At 36.7% G+C, this 13,979-nt stretch overlaps 2 protein-coding genes across 13 annotated transcripts; both read right to left on the reverse strand.

The window, feature by feature from the left end:
- Window positions 1-777: 777 nt before the first annotated feature.
- On the reverse strand, window positions 778-11,665 carry LOC107219181 (AP-1 complex subunit gamma-1). 12 transcript variants are annotated; one of them, XM_046741193.1, is made up of 15 exons: window positions 11,537-11,665; window positions 6,979-7,040; window positions 6,015-6,198; window positions 5,788-5,934; window positions 5,157-5,472; window positions 4,872-4,889; window positions 3,803-4,213; window positions 3,493-3,723; window positions 3,142-3,363; window positions 2,902-3,029; window positions 2,374-2,626; window positions 2,022-2,283; window positions 1,777-1,937; window positions 1,613-1,705; window positions 778-1,325 (listed from the first exon to the last, which is right to left on the reverse strand). In XM_046741193.1, the coding sequence occupies exons 1-15, from the start codon at window positions 11,593-11,595 to the stop codon at window positions 1,224-1,226; spliced, it is 2,649 nt and encodes an 882-aa protein (XP_046597149.1). In that variant the 5' UTR covers window positions 11,596-11,665; the 3' UTR covers window positions 778-1,223. The 12 variants fall into 12 exon arrangements, with proteins under 12 accessions (XP_046597149.1, XP_046597147.1, XP_046597155.1 ...); XM_046741191.1 differs by having other exon boundaries at window positions 2,374-2,647; XM_046741199.1 differs by lacking the exon at window positions 11,537-11,665 and adding an exon at window positions 8,942-9,768 and having other exon boundaries at window positions 2,374-2,647.
- A 440-nt stretch (window positions 11,666-12,105) lies between these two features.
- LOC107219160 (ADP-ribosylation factor-related protein 1) lies at window positions 12,106-13,912 on the reverse strand. The gene is made up of 5 exons (XM_015657260.2): window positions 13,720-13,912; window positions 13,457-13,627; window positions 12,954-13,035; window positions 12,445-12,616; window positions 12,106-12,354 (listed from the first exon to the last, which is right to left on the reverse strand). The coding sequence occupies exons 1-5, from the start codon at window positions 13,810-13,812 to the stop codon at window positions 12,255-12,257; spliced, it is 618 nt and encodes a 205-aa protein (XP_015512746.1). The 5' UTR covers window positions 13,813-13,912; the 3' UTR covers window positions 12,106-12,254.
- Between the last annotated feature and the right edge of the window lie 67 nt (window positions 13,913-13,979).

Genomic DNA, 13,979 nt, shown 5'->3' on the forward strand with positions numbered 1-13,979 from the left:
AAAAAAAAAAAACAATGTTCATGAGCCCCAATTATTTATTGTATATAATATAGTCACGTTTGGCATGACAATTTCTATCTAATATGTACAAAGTAATTGAGTTCATTTTCAATCAAAACGAAGAAGGGAAAACCGAGTCAAGTATCAAATCAACAGAGCGGGGCAATATATTGTGGATGGTTGTGAGAGTAGTAAAAGATATTATAAAAACAAGCACCCTTCACCCGCACTTTCCAATCGACTCGTCTTCGCAGATAATAATATTTTTTTCTCTTCTTCTCTAAATGTTTCACCATTTTGATTCCCTTACTTGATGTGGCAACTTAAAGCGAATTGTATCGACGATTCCTCTGCGAGTTTAATCGTCACCGAAGTTTATAGTTAAACTACTATAATTTGCAGTGATTTAACTGTGTGCACCTGTACGTGTTATCATTAATCATGGCGACAATACACTTAATTTCAATGGTCAAATCGTATATGAAAGTAATCGATGTCCAAATATAAAAATTCAATTTTTACGTTTTCTTTTTGCAATTTTGTTTTGTATCATCAATAATAAATAGCTAATGCAAGTCATGAGATAAATATTCAAAAATTTTATTGTAATGAATTTACTGCGTTATTTTGATTTTTGATGTTTCATCTTATAAATACATGCTTGCATAGCGTAACATAATCCATGTTTTGTATTGCTTTCAAAAAATTCATAAGGGAATAAATCCGGTATCACAGTAATAATACTAATGATAATAATAATAATAATTTTACACGTTATTATTAATATAGTGGTATCTTATATTGATTTTTATAGTACATACACAACGGTTCTTCTTGCGTACACGTGGAGAGTTAGAGCGACCAATCCTGTAAAAATTCTTGAAATTTTTTTTACAAATATTATTTTGAATCTTCTTTCTCCGCAGGCTTTGTTGTCAGATTCACTCGTATCACATTTCACAGATTTTTCTTATTATTATCATTTGTTTTTTGTTGCTTTTTTTCCTTTCATTGTTTTATAACCAACGATCAGGTATAATTTGAGAATATAAATTTCTTATATGTATATCTATATACCATGAGCCTTTTGTTACACTCGTCCAGTTCAATTTGATTGTTAGGTGATCGTGGAGGTGAGACGGTGTGGGGAGGGGTTCTTCAGTCTGATCAGACTTGTATGATTAGGCAGACATATGTACAATTGGTTTTTCTATAGTGTCTTGTCACTGCCATGCCAGCGGCGGAAAGTTGTTCACCTCCGTTTGTTCCAATACGGGCCCCGAATCTCCCGTATACGAAATACGCAATCGCATCCTAAGCGCTGCCTGTAGTTTGACATAGTTGAAGGAAAAAACGTTTATCAGATAGTCCTAGTATCGATTAGAATTACCACACGAGTCACTAAAAAGTACAGTTTCTTCTGTCACGCATTAAAATACACGGAAATGTATTTCAGATGTGATTTTCATTTACTCAACAGTTAAATAATTACTAGATTATCATGTTCGTGAATTATTCTGATTGGAACAGCAATGCGTCTTGGAAAAATAGACTACTTTTTATGAGACTCGTTTGAAGCAATAAATTTCTCTGAACGATACTGCAGACTTACTTTGTTGATGTTTGTTACTTTCATAACTTGAGTTACTTGACCCGATGGAGGTATGACGGTGCCTGAAGGTGACAGCATTTGTAATTGGAATGTCTAAAAAAGTTTTAGGGAATTGATTTACCATTTCTTTCAGAATCTAAATAAGGTTTACAATGAATTTATACCTTGGGAACTGCGGCTTGGAATAAGAATTCGGTCAGTTCCATAGAACCAACATTTTGAGCCAACATGTTGATCACCAACAAGTCTGGAGTCTCTGATGGTCGCTCTAATTTGAGTACGATTTTAAGGCCTAATTTATCAAAGGCAACCAGACTTGGTATTTCTGTAAAGAAAAAAATTACTTATTTTCCATCGATAATAAAAAGTCTTAATTTAAAGAAATATACTCATGCTTCAAGTTACGAACCATTTTGAACCGGGGACGAGTTGAGAAGGCCATCGACAAGGAAATTGGACGTATTGGTTGGGCTAAAGATTTGTGGAGTCGATTGGACCTGTGGAAAAGAAGGCGGAGCTGAAATAGGTGTGCTCAGATCTAACCCTCCAAGTAGATCGAGAAGGTCATTGTTATTAATGACTGGCGCCGCAGTAACTGGAATATTGTTATCCACCACAGCTGGGATTTCAGTATCAAAGTCCGAACTTCCAAGCAAATCCAGCAGAGCGCTCTGTAAAAGAAATGCAAAATGAATACATAATTACAATCTTCATCCTGAATAAGGTTCATTGATGTCTACAGTAGGAATAATTCAACTTACCGAGTCTGATGGAGCAGCAACAGGTAGCTGTTCCAAAATCATAGTTTTATCTTCCTCGATTTCAGACTCTCCGTTAACTAATCCGATGATTCCATTTGCCTGTGGTTTGGCAGTCTCCATAGGAGGCATTCTTTCCAGTAATGCGGTCCTCAAGTGTTCATATTTTCTAAATAACTGCGAGAATTCAACTCCGCGTTGCTGAAGCTCAATGTGTAAATTGCTCCCAAACGTATCAATAATTTGTCGAATTTTTCTGTAAAATGAAAGTGGCATACTGCATCGTGTTACTTTGGTAGTAAAATAAAAACCATAACTGGGACATACATAACGATAAAATTAGATTTTTAAGAGAAAAAAAATAAAAATAAGAAAAGAAAAGAAACAACCATAGTTCGCCACATCAGCTGTAATAACTCGCGAGATTACTCTGTTCTAATGATTAAAAATCGTGTGTCTGAGATTAAATTTACTCTTGCCTTGAGCACTTTCAAAGTGGCTGAATACAAAAGAATAAGCAACTATACTTACTCGTTGCCTTGTTGGAAACGAGTGCTGAGTTTCGTGAGTGACAGTAAAGTGTACTGTTTCGTAACTACGGTATTTTGTGGACTCCACAGTAACCTTTGATAGACATCAATGACTTCATCTTCAGTTAGCTGGCAAACACGTAGACAGGTATAAATGTTAGCCATGAATTCCACGCCTTCTGGGTCAAATCAATAAGTATGACCATTAACCTGATCTTAATTCCCTCTAAATTTAACTCACATTTACAGGTGCTTCGACGTCTTCACTTGGCGGACCATAAAGTAACAAATCACCGTACTCCCCGATGCACCAAGTCGCCACTTGAGCCAATGGCTGCTTATCGGCAGTATCCCTTTCCAAAGCGCGCCAAAGTGCACAAACCGCATATCCTTGCTGTGCCTGTGCCTCCGATATCAACTGAATTGTACAAGCGACGACGTCATCTCTCACGTAATTGCCGGCCTGAGAACAAACGAGTTCTATAATAGAGCATCGATAATTTATTAAAAAACAGTTCTGATGAGTTAAAAATCTTTCAAATCTCATAGTAACTTCACGTCCACTCATTACTTTGGAACACTATTCACTCACTGCGACTAAAACTTTGAAGAGCGTTTCAAGGTGCCAACGTTTGTTAGGAGCAAATCTTTCCGCCGACATGACGATGTTGCTACTACATTGAGCTTTGAATTCAGGATCGGCTCGTTCTAGAAAGAGCAATAATTCTTTCATCATAGTTCTTATGTTGTTTGAGTTCACTAGAGCGAAGCTAAGCTCCATTGCACGCCGCCTTATCGAAACATCAGGATCCTTTAGGCACTCCTGCAAATTTATTTTATGTTGTGAAATAAAAGCATGTCTCGTATGGATATTTAGGATAAAGGAACGAAAATCGACATACCAAAATTGTGGAACGGTGTCTCTGCACAGCACTCGTATCAACATACACAGTCTTCAAAAGGGTGTTTAACGCGACGTAACGAATATTTTTATCGTTATTCAATAAAAATCTACCGAGAATATTGACGGCCAGAACTCTCAAGCCGCTCTCTGACTTTATATCCATAATAGACAGAACCGTTTCGTACAATATCGTATTTCCAACGTTCTTACTGGTTTCCGTGTTTGTTGCCACTTGCGCCAGGATATCATTCATAGCTTCCGATGCATCGACATCGTTTCTTCCCAAAATTCGTAAAAGTCGCAGAATTTTCACTTGAAGGAAAGGATCTGATACTCCAGATACGTCGTGCTCTGGAGAATATCCAGCAAGTATTAAATTCTTTAAAATCCGTACGAGGTTGGGAACAATCTGAAATAAACAGATTTTTTTTCCTCACAATTTGTATACATAAATGTGTATTAAAACAGTAATATATAATGTAAAACACTATTTTTTAACATTATTTGCGACACATATTGACATATATTTTACATACCTAAAAAGTAAACAGCAATAGAAATGAAAGGTAATTGAAGCAGATGATCTTTGCTTTAACAGATCATATTTAAATTTATAACAAAATTTTGCTATAATTGATTAAATGAGACGATCAATCAACCGTTCAATCAAGTTCATTTGCTGTTCAATATTACCTAGTAATGTTTTACTATTTGATTACTTATAGCAGCGTTTTGCAATGCATATAAAAACATATAACCGGAAGTTTTCGCAGTGTACAACCGCCGAATACCAGGAAGTTATAAAGAGTCTGCTTTGATTAGATCACTTTGAATTCTCGGTTGCGGATCAAAATGGAAAGCAACTGGCTCACGACAGTTAACTGTTGATCGTTAGTATACACTATTTGTATTTAAAGTATGAAAATAATTCTTACAGTAAAGTAAGAACTTCGGTTCAGGATCATAGCAAGATAACATAAAATTCAAACTATGTACGAGGATAAACCAAGAGAGAAACTGTGCCATGCCTAACATGCACTAACACAGTATATTTCAAAATAATTTACCTCTCGATGGCCGCATTCCTAAATAGGACAAAACTTAATTTAAGGATCATTGAAGTAGTGAAACTAGTCAGTTATTCATTACTATACTCACAGCTGACGATAATGATAGGTAACACAACATTCAATGCATGCTTGATTGGTTCAGATAACATTAGAAATCAGGAATTACAGAATAATGACCTCGGACAGAAATCGTGTATTGTCAACGCAAAAATACTTTGTAGGGTAGTCTTTTTCACGCCGAGAATTCTACTATTCGATCAGTAAAAATCACATTTTCCTCACCTTTTTGAAATGATTCAAAGTGTCAATGCTGTTTTCACACATTTCCGTAATCAGAGTAACTCCAGTGATTAAAACACCGTGATTCTTTTCCGTAAGTAGACTGCGAGTGGCTGGTAAAAACATTTCCATCAATTCGGGGACACGTCTGATTATTCTGAACGCGCACAGGGCTGCTTTTTTTCTAATATATGCATTGGGCGATTTCATAAGCCTCTCGACTTCAGCTGCCAGATCTCTTGCCATCTCTGGTGATGCGATTGCACCTAGAGTGCACAGGGCAAGCCCAATTACGAACTGTGTAGAACTGTTCAAATCGCTGTAAGAACGTCGAGATATTATTTTCATCGTTCGCATCTCGTAATGCTAAGAGAGTGAAAAATGTTGTATTGCTCAGGTGCGACAGGTGTTTGTTAGATTCTGGTTTTCATTTCAAGTTTGCTATTGAAGCAACAAGTTCTATGATGTTTATAGAATGAAATGCAGCTTCCTCAATAATGAGAGAAAGAAAAAGACGAATGTTATAAATAAAAACTCATTCAAGAGTTGAGAGAATGATATTTCATCCTCTCAACGCACAATCAAAATCTGGTAAAATATATTTTCTGCCGTAATGATCACTTCTTATACTTGCTTTTTCAGACAGTTGGTAATCAAAAGGTGAACATCTTGTCGCTCGTCGAGCAGCAGCATAGCCCCAAGATAGCCGATTCTTTTGTCTGTAAACCTCGGCGACGCTATCAGCTTCAAACATTCGAGCTGTCCAAAATGCGCCGGATATCTGTGAATTTGATTGAAGCAAATTTTCAGCTTCAGAAGTTATTCCGATTTTCTTATAACGAAGAATAAATTTTTACAGACCCCAACATGTGAATGTAAAGCAGTTTAGCAATGTTGCGACACCTCCAGACGCTGTCCTCCTCCCTGAACGTCGATCGAATGTATGCGCATTCTTTGTTGACGACTGTACGTTCTTCAGCGGCAGTTCTTGCCGCTCGTATTTGTCTGATCAAATCGCGGAGGCGTGTAGGAGCTGGCATTCTCACTGTCGAAACTTTTAAATTAACATTATGTTATCAGTGCACTGTGTTAGCTGGGCGGCGGTGCGTTAGTGTAAAAAGCTAAGCACTGCACTGGACGAACTAATCGCTGCATTACAGGGACGTGATTGGACACATAAAATCTGTGCGATATATTCAATTTTAAAATAGTGGCGACTATAGGACTGTGCGAATAAGTGTCATAAACTTCTGAAACGATCGTTGACTTTATTCAGAGCTTTGCCAAGTTCCAGAGCTACAAAAGCCTGAATGAATCAGGCGTGTGGCAGTAATTGAAGATTTAAAGGATGAATCATTTTTCGAAAAGAAAATACCTGCATATTTCATTGAAAATATCTGGTACAAGCCTTGACAAAGCTCTGCATTCGATTTACCAAAAGAAATCCTCTGGCACTTTAAAATTTGTAAAAGAGCTACAAACCGAAGCAAAGATTGAACGGACTGAAAAAGCTTGAAAGAAGTTCTCTGTAAGCTCAGAATAAGCAGGATATAAAAAATCAAATACCACACTCTGAATTCCAATTTCACAGTCACTATAAATATAAGCGCATAGTACAGAAGCTGATGACATCGAGGAAGAGAAAATAGATCATACATTACGCAGATGTAAAAGAAATTGATGGGAATTATAAATCTAGTTAGCGAGTGTGACGCCGAAGCTCATCTTTAGGTTCTTTTGCTTTTTTCTCTATTCTAATTGCAACCTGGGGACGTGTGTAAAAAGCTAGGGAAGGATGATCAATCGCACAATCCGGGATACCCACCTCGCTCAACAGCCTCGTTGATAGCCTGCTTTATGGAGGCCATATTGAAGGCTGGGTTAAACCTGAAAAAGTCACACCATGCTGGTTTAGAAAGCACACCATAAATGTCTTTTAGTTCAACTTAGTAATATCTATCTACATGCATTGACACCTTTAGTACCCAATCGTTTTTTGATCGCATTAGAACTTGACACAGTTTTTTTTTAATTTGAGGAATTGGAAAAGGAAGATAACAATCCGATGCAAAATGAAAACCTCCAAGTAGTGATAAGAAATAATCGATTGTTAGATAAATTATCTAAGTTTAAAATCAATGTCAACGAGTCGAGATTTTATCTATAACACAGTATTTCATCTGTTATAATAATATGATAACGTATTCAGGTTGTCCTATTTAATCCCCACTGCTCTCTATTTTTAGATTCTCTTATAGAAGAATGGTTCAATTGTTCTTGAAATTCAAAAAATATGTCGACTGTAACAAATTTTTGCAATTATAAACAAGATCAATAAAATAAAGTCACAGCTTCTTCCGAAAAATTTATTTCAGTAATTATCCGTAGAACTCTCTTTTTGCAATCGAGTGCAGAAAAGTGTCCGAATTGAATACAATAGGATTAAGAACAACAAAAAAAACACAAGAAGAAAATTAAAAGAATCATTTTCAAATCAACCAACAAATTTGAAAAGAAATCTACTCTTTCCAAAACTTTTGAAATAAATAAAATCAATTAAAGATAGAAAAATGTTGACTATTGTAAAAATAAATTGGCATATAATTTGCTCTACTTATTTTATACCATTGAAAAAACTTTTAGACAGTAAATATACGTTATTTCAATAAGAAAATAGTAGTAGTCTTATTACAGACTATGTTAAAAATTTTTCAACAGAGATTAAAGGAAGGACTGTACGCAAGGGCTGAATACAATAAAATTCGAATCAAACAAACATTTGTACGGAACGAAATACTGAAATGAACAAAAAAATAAATAAAATTACCCATGTTCTGAGGCATTCATGATTTCTCAACACCGTTTAGAAATTTTGTGTTTTTTTTTTTGTTTTCGGCTGGCAGCTATAGCAACAAACTGGATTACTGCAGCAGGCTGTTAACCACTCGACACACACACTCTTTACTCCTTTGTATCGCCGCTATGCTCCTGTTAGACATATCGTATTTGTTTTTTTTATGGTTACATCGGCGTTATTCCTTTTGATATCAAACTCAGGGACAGGGCATGGGGGTTACAATCCTAATTATACGTTAAACGCAAGCTTTGTATGTACCTATTCACATGTCTCTATAACAATAAACAGAGTCGACATACATTTGTGTGAGTTTATATGCGTACGTGTCTGTATTACATAACAGAAACATTCGCATCTTCCAAGATTAATTTCCCGACAAATATATCACACGATTTACACTGCCATTTCTGTCAACATAATATTATTTGTTTACAGTAAATACTTGTCAGTTTTAGATTTTTCATTCTACGCAAGAAATTGGCAATGTTTTGAAAGGCTTGAAAATTATGTTTAATGTAAGATGCTGATGAGTTACTCGAGTTTACTATGTTTTATGATTTGCAGGTGTAAAATGTCGGAAAATAAGAGTGGCTAAAAACAAACTCAAACTGTATGAAACTAATCTTGTATTGTAGGAAAAAAAAATGAAAAAATAAAAAAAAAAGATACCGCCGAGAAGAGTGAAAGATAATAGAAGAAAAGAATTGACTAACTTTGACGCTAATCGATGCTGAATAATGCGAGTGTGGTATGTAAAGAGTAGTGGGCGTTAGATGCGAAGGTTAGCTTTTGGTAAGCTGTCAAATGTGTGCGTAGAATTGGTAAATCACATCGAATAAACTACGGTGGAAAAAGAATCGGGCGAAACCGAAGGTTGCAGGTGTACAAGATCGTTGAAAAGCGAGGTTGAGCATGTAAAATACATACATACGGCAGTTATAAGCAGGCAGGTGAGAAGAGTTTTTGTCCAGATGCACACGGTGGTGTCAAACGACGGAAACGTGTCAATCGCCACCGTGTCACCTAACTTCACCTGACGAATGAGATTTTTAGGTGAGAAAAAAGACAGGAACAAACCGATGCACGGATCCGAATGAAAGACACACCACTCAAAGAGAAACACGGGAGGACGGAAAGGCACTGATCGGCAACTCCTCTCGATTCTCGAGCCGTGTATAACTTGGAATTGGAACTGCGAGTAGGTACAAACGCGAGTTTAGTGAACCACTCGTCGAACAATGCCGCACCTGCCCTGCCGAAACTCTGTTCCACTTTCCAGCTCACTAGTCAACTTTGATCACTGGATAATGTATTCAATCGAGGTTTTCTAACGTTGATACCTACCGCCTACCACAGAGTTCGAGACCAGAATCGTATTGTTGTGGGCGAAGGGTGGTGTGTTGTTTTAAATCATTAGAGGAGGAAAGAAAGGGACGATAAAGGAAAGAGAAAATTTGACGAAAAGAAAAAAATGGCAAACAATAGTGGAACAGGGGTATTTATCACGAATCGATTATCGGCGCATCAAGGCGATCATTATTAATCGCGCATATGTTAAATTACGCCGCCGACCCACCCCGAACGTACGACAAAACACTCGCTTGTCTGCAATTCACCAATCTACACTAAACCAACGAACTAATCTCCGCCGTCAGCCATACGTGCAGTGTTGCCAGATTAGCAGAATTCCTACTAAATTTATGAGGAATTGGAAGCTTCCGGAGAAAAAATATCTAGGAGTTTTTTCAGGACGAATTTCAAGAATTTTCAGATTTATGCTTCGCTCGTCGACTGTTACAATTTTTACTGACTTTATTTGTTATTTTTCTATGCGACAAGTACGGTGAGCGAAAGGCGACCACTTGCGTGGGGGATGAGATTCTATCGGTAAAGCAAATTCCAGAATTGCTGGTAGGGTCTAAGCTGAATTTCAGATATTATAGGAACAGCTTATTGTGAAAGGTGAATATTATTTCTACGTGTCAATTATATGCATGATATCGTGCAAACTTGATTCAAGGTCATTCTGTCCTTTAAAAATTTTAGGAGGAAATTTGGGAAGATTTTCTTTGTGGGTTAGGAGATTCTAGGAGAATTTCAAAGTTACCCTAGGAGGTTTCTGCAACAGTCATCTGGCAACACTGCATACACCAAAACTAAGATGGCGGGACGGCCTCAATTGACGTTGGCGGTCGGCGGTACATCGCTTATTTAACAAAATTGGGCACATGCTTTACAGGTTATACGTTCGCACCGTTATTAAAGCGACACGCTTCACTTGATACTGCATTTTTTTAATAAATATACCCTATCATTCGACCCTTGATACATCGCTGGAGGGTAATAAAGGTGTCATTGCACAACGTAGTTGACTTGCTCTGGTATTTCATACCTATATGCGGTTGTCGTTTGAAGGATATGAAAAAACTGAAAAGATCACTTAATGAATTCCTGTAGTTTTGTTAATAAATTTTGCTCCCCGGGTAATTGCATGTACTAATTGTGCACAATGGTATCTCTAACGAAACGATCGTAGAAACTATTAAAAACCGATCACGCTTCGAACCGACCATCAATATGTTCGTACAAGTAAAAACTAGACTGTAAGTTGGTACATTGCATCGCAATGCATGTTTTGCATATTTCATTTCGTCAATCAGCTTCATCAATACGCGATATTTTTCGTTATCTTGTACCGTATCACCAACGATTGGATGTATCGAGCATCTGTGATTCATGCAGACGCGTCACACCTTTGCATTCATACTTCTCTCCCATTTATCTCGACGCGTGTATTTTATCATTGCTTCTTTTTTTCTCCTCCCTGAATTTTTTTCCCTTCTCCCCATATCGGCTTACCTGATTGCGGGTTCGCGTCACGTTACAATACTATAACTCGTTTGAAATTTTCCCTACCCGAGTTATAACGAGATACATATTACACAAGCACATCTCCGTATGTGTGCATACAATGTAATTTATACGAACGACATATATTGTACATACATATATATATATGTACATAAAAAATGCGTATTTGCCGATCGTAATTATACTCGCAAATAACAGCTTCACACCACAGGCTTATCAACACTGTGAATTTGCGACCGGCAGCAACTTAAATCTGCAACGTGGACGCTTATCACCGCGCCGATAATATTTTACACAAGAATATATTAATTCGATCACTGCATTATGCATGATGCACCGTACATTTTTCACTAAATACTATCTGCAGCTGATGTAATCTTATACTGTATACCCACTTCGTTTTTTCGTTACCAACAATTGTGAAAAAAGAATGAAAAAAAGAACCAAAAAAGAAACGCGTCTTAAACCTTCGAAAATAAATTATGGACCATCACCTATCGAATCAACTATAAGAACGGACAGTTTTGAATTTACATTATTCTACTTCATTTACGGATATTTTAGGAATAGAAAATCGGTAATGGAGTGAATAGCGAAATAAGGAGCTTTTAGAGGTCGCATACAATGTTAAGCTGTTATATGTAGTTAAGATTACCTTCTGTTCAGCTCGGGCGGGAGAACACTCCAATCTTCGGTCTCATAATAGGGCCACATGATGCGTAATCTCACCAAACAGTAGGATTTTGCAATTTAAACGAAGCACCGTTAATTCATTGGCGGTATATCATGTGCTATGGTGGCTAGCAGCTAGTATGGCGAACGATATTTATCACTAGCATTATAGAGCGCCAGAAGGTGTGAGGTGTTGCCTTTATCTCTTATCTCACTCTGTGACTCCGCTATCAGCTGACACTGAGCAAGAGCTACCATTCTAATCAACCATCAGATTCAATTTTACTATCTATTTTCTGACGCTTTTTCATTGCATTAAAAACACATTTACCGGTTGGCCGCGAAGAATAATTAATCGTGATTAATTTGAGGATATTTACGGATACAGATTTTACACAATATCAGTGACTTCGATATTGTTCTGCTAATATTATCGTTATTATTTCACCTGTCTTACAAATATTGATCAATCGATATTTCTCCTCGAAGATTATCGATACAGTGGAATGTATTTCCTTTTATTACCGTAATAGTTCAGAAATACGATTAATATTGAAATAAAAATAATTTATTTATATAAATAATAATAAAAATATTAATAATAATATTAACAACGAATTGTCGCATTGGAAAATGTACAAAATATCTATTCTTAAAATTTAACTTATGTTTTACCGTTATTGAAGACAGGAATGTATTTGCTACGACAGACAATTATCGTCCTGATTACGAGGCGGACGGATGTCGTTATTTCTTTTGATGCAATCGACCAGCCAGTGAATTCCTTCGTCTACACCGTCGCTATAAATAACAACAATTATTAGGCCGTTTTGAGCGATCAAATTCAATGAGTTTATCCCTGAGTAACCCCTGCGAAATTATTCTTTTTACCCATTTAGCGCGGAAACCGGCATCACCATGCAATCTCTCCTTCCAATGAGATGGGCATTCTGATTGAAAATCGGCTTCACATCTCTGACTCCCATACAGTCTGGTATATCTTGTTTATTAGCGAGAACCAGCAGAGGTACTCCCATCAAATGCTCCGAAGATATCATCCTGTCTACATAAATCTGTTATAAGCACACTTATTCATCTTTGAAATTTGTCAGGCTGTTCCATGCGAACATACTTTGAATAAGCATATTTTTTGTTCTAAAGAAATCGATAATTTCGACCATGGTAAAACTAGAAGCGTTTTAGACAAATTTACTACTTTCTGAGGATCTTGAGGCACCCTTCAAGTAATACATGTGTTTTAGGTAGCTCAAGATACTTTTAAACTCGCACTGCAAAACTTTATTTTAAGACTATTGTTGGATTTCGAAAAGTAAAATGCACATTGACAGGTTGATGTAACAATAGAACATCCTGCACTTAGGCCAATGGTACTGTCTTACCAAAAGTCTCTTTGGAATCTGGTATTCTGTCTCTGTCCGAAGAATCAACAATGTAAATGACTGCGTGCGACTCTGCGTAATACTGCAAAATATGTTATGTTTTACAAAATGTAATAGCGTTTTCATTGCAAATGATTTAACTTTATTTATAATGAGATGAATGATTGTGATCAGGCTTCAGGCTCGCCTTAGTAACCTTTAAAGGGCCAGCCTGGCTCTTTTAGGGGTCAGCAGATAATTCGGAAACTCCACCATGCGCGTTGACTATTTACATACATAAATCATACCTCTAAAAAAATATCCAATTTCAAGGGAAAAATGCCAGCCCTCTAAGGTTAAACAGAATATTGCCATTGTTGTATAATGAACGTCAGATTGTCAAGCGAATCTTGGTTTATAAAATTTGAAATAAGAATTATGACTTGGGATTTTTTTACAAAAAATGTGAGATATTCTAGGTCGACTGAAGTGAGTGAAAGATGAAATCAGGTTCGACATAAAACCTTATCCCAGAGAGACTGAAGTTCCTCCTGTCCTCCGAGATCCCAGAAGTTTAACCGCACGCCCGCGTGATCAATTTTTCCAATATTAAGGCCGACTGTTGTAGTAATTTTGCTGGGATTCATGCCTTTGTAGTTTTTCGTGAACTTCGTTTTAGCTGCCTCTAAGTAAGTCTGTGAAATAGTTAAACTAGCGTTTAGAAAACTCACAATGTCTCTTCGTACAGAACATAACCTAAGACAACAATGTGTAATGATACTCTTACCGTCTTCCCTGCATTGTCTAAGCCCAGTATCAGTACGTAATATTCGTCTTTTTGCATGAGGTACTTATAAAGACCGTTTAATAATGTATACATTTCAATATTGTTCACTCTTTGACAAGTTTACTTCCGTGTCATAGTAAATTCAATATGAGCCAAGTGGTTGGGTATTTGTCAATGACGACGATTTGTAAGTCGGTATTGCACGAACTCGACATTATCGGTAACAACTTGATGTATCTGGAAATACGTGTAACATCCCG

The sequence above is a fragment of the Neodiprion lecontei genome, chromosome 5, assembly GCF_021901455.1.
Source record: "Neodiprion lecontei isolate iyNeoLeco1 chromosome 5, iyNeoLeco1.1, whole genome shotgun sequence".
NCBI classification, from domain to species: Eukaryota; Metazoa; Arthropoda; class Insecta; order Hymenoptera; family Diprionidae; genus Neodiprion; species Neodiprion lecontei.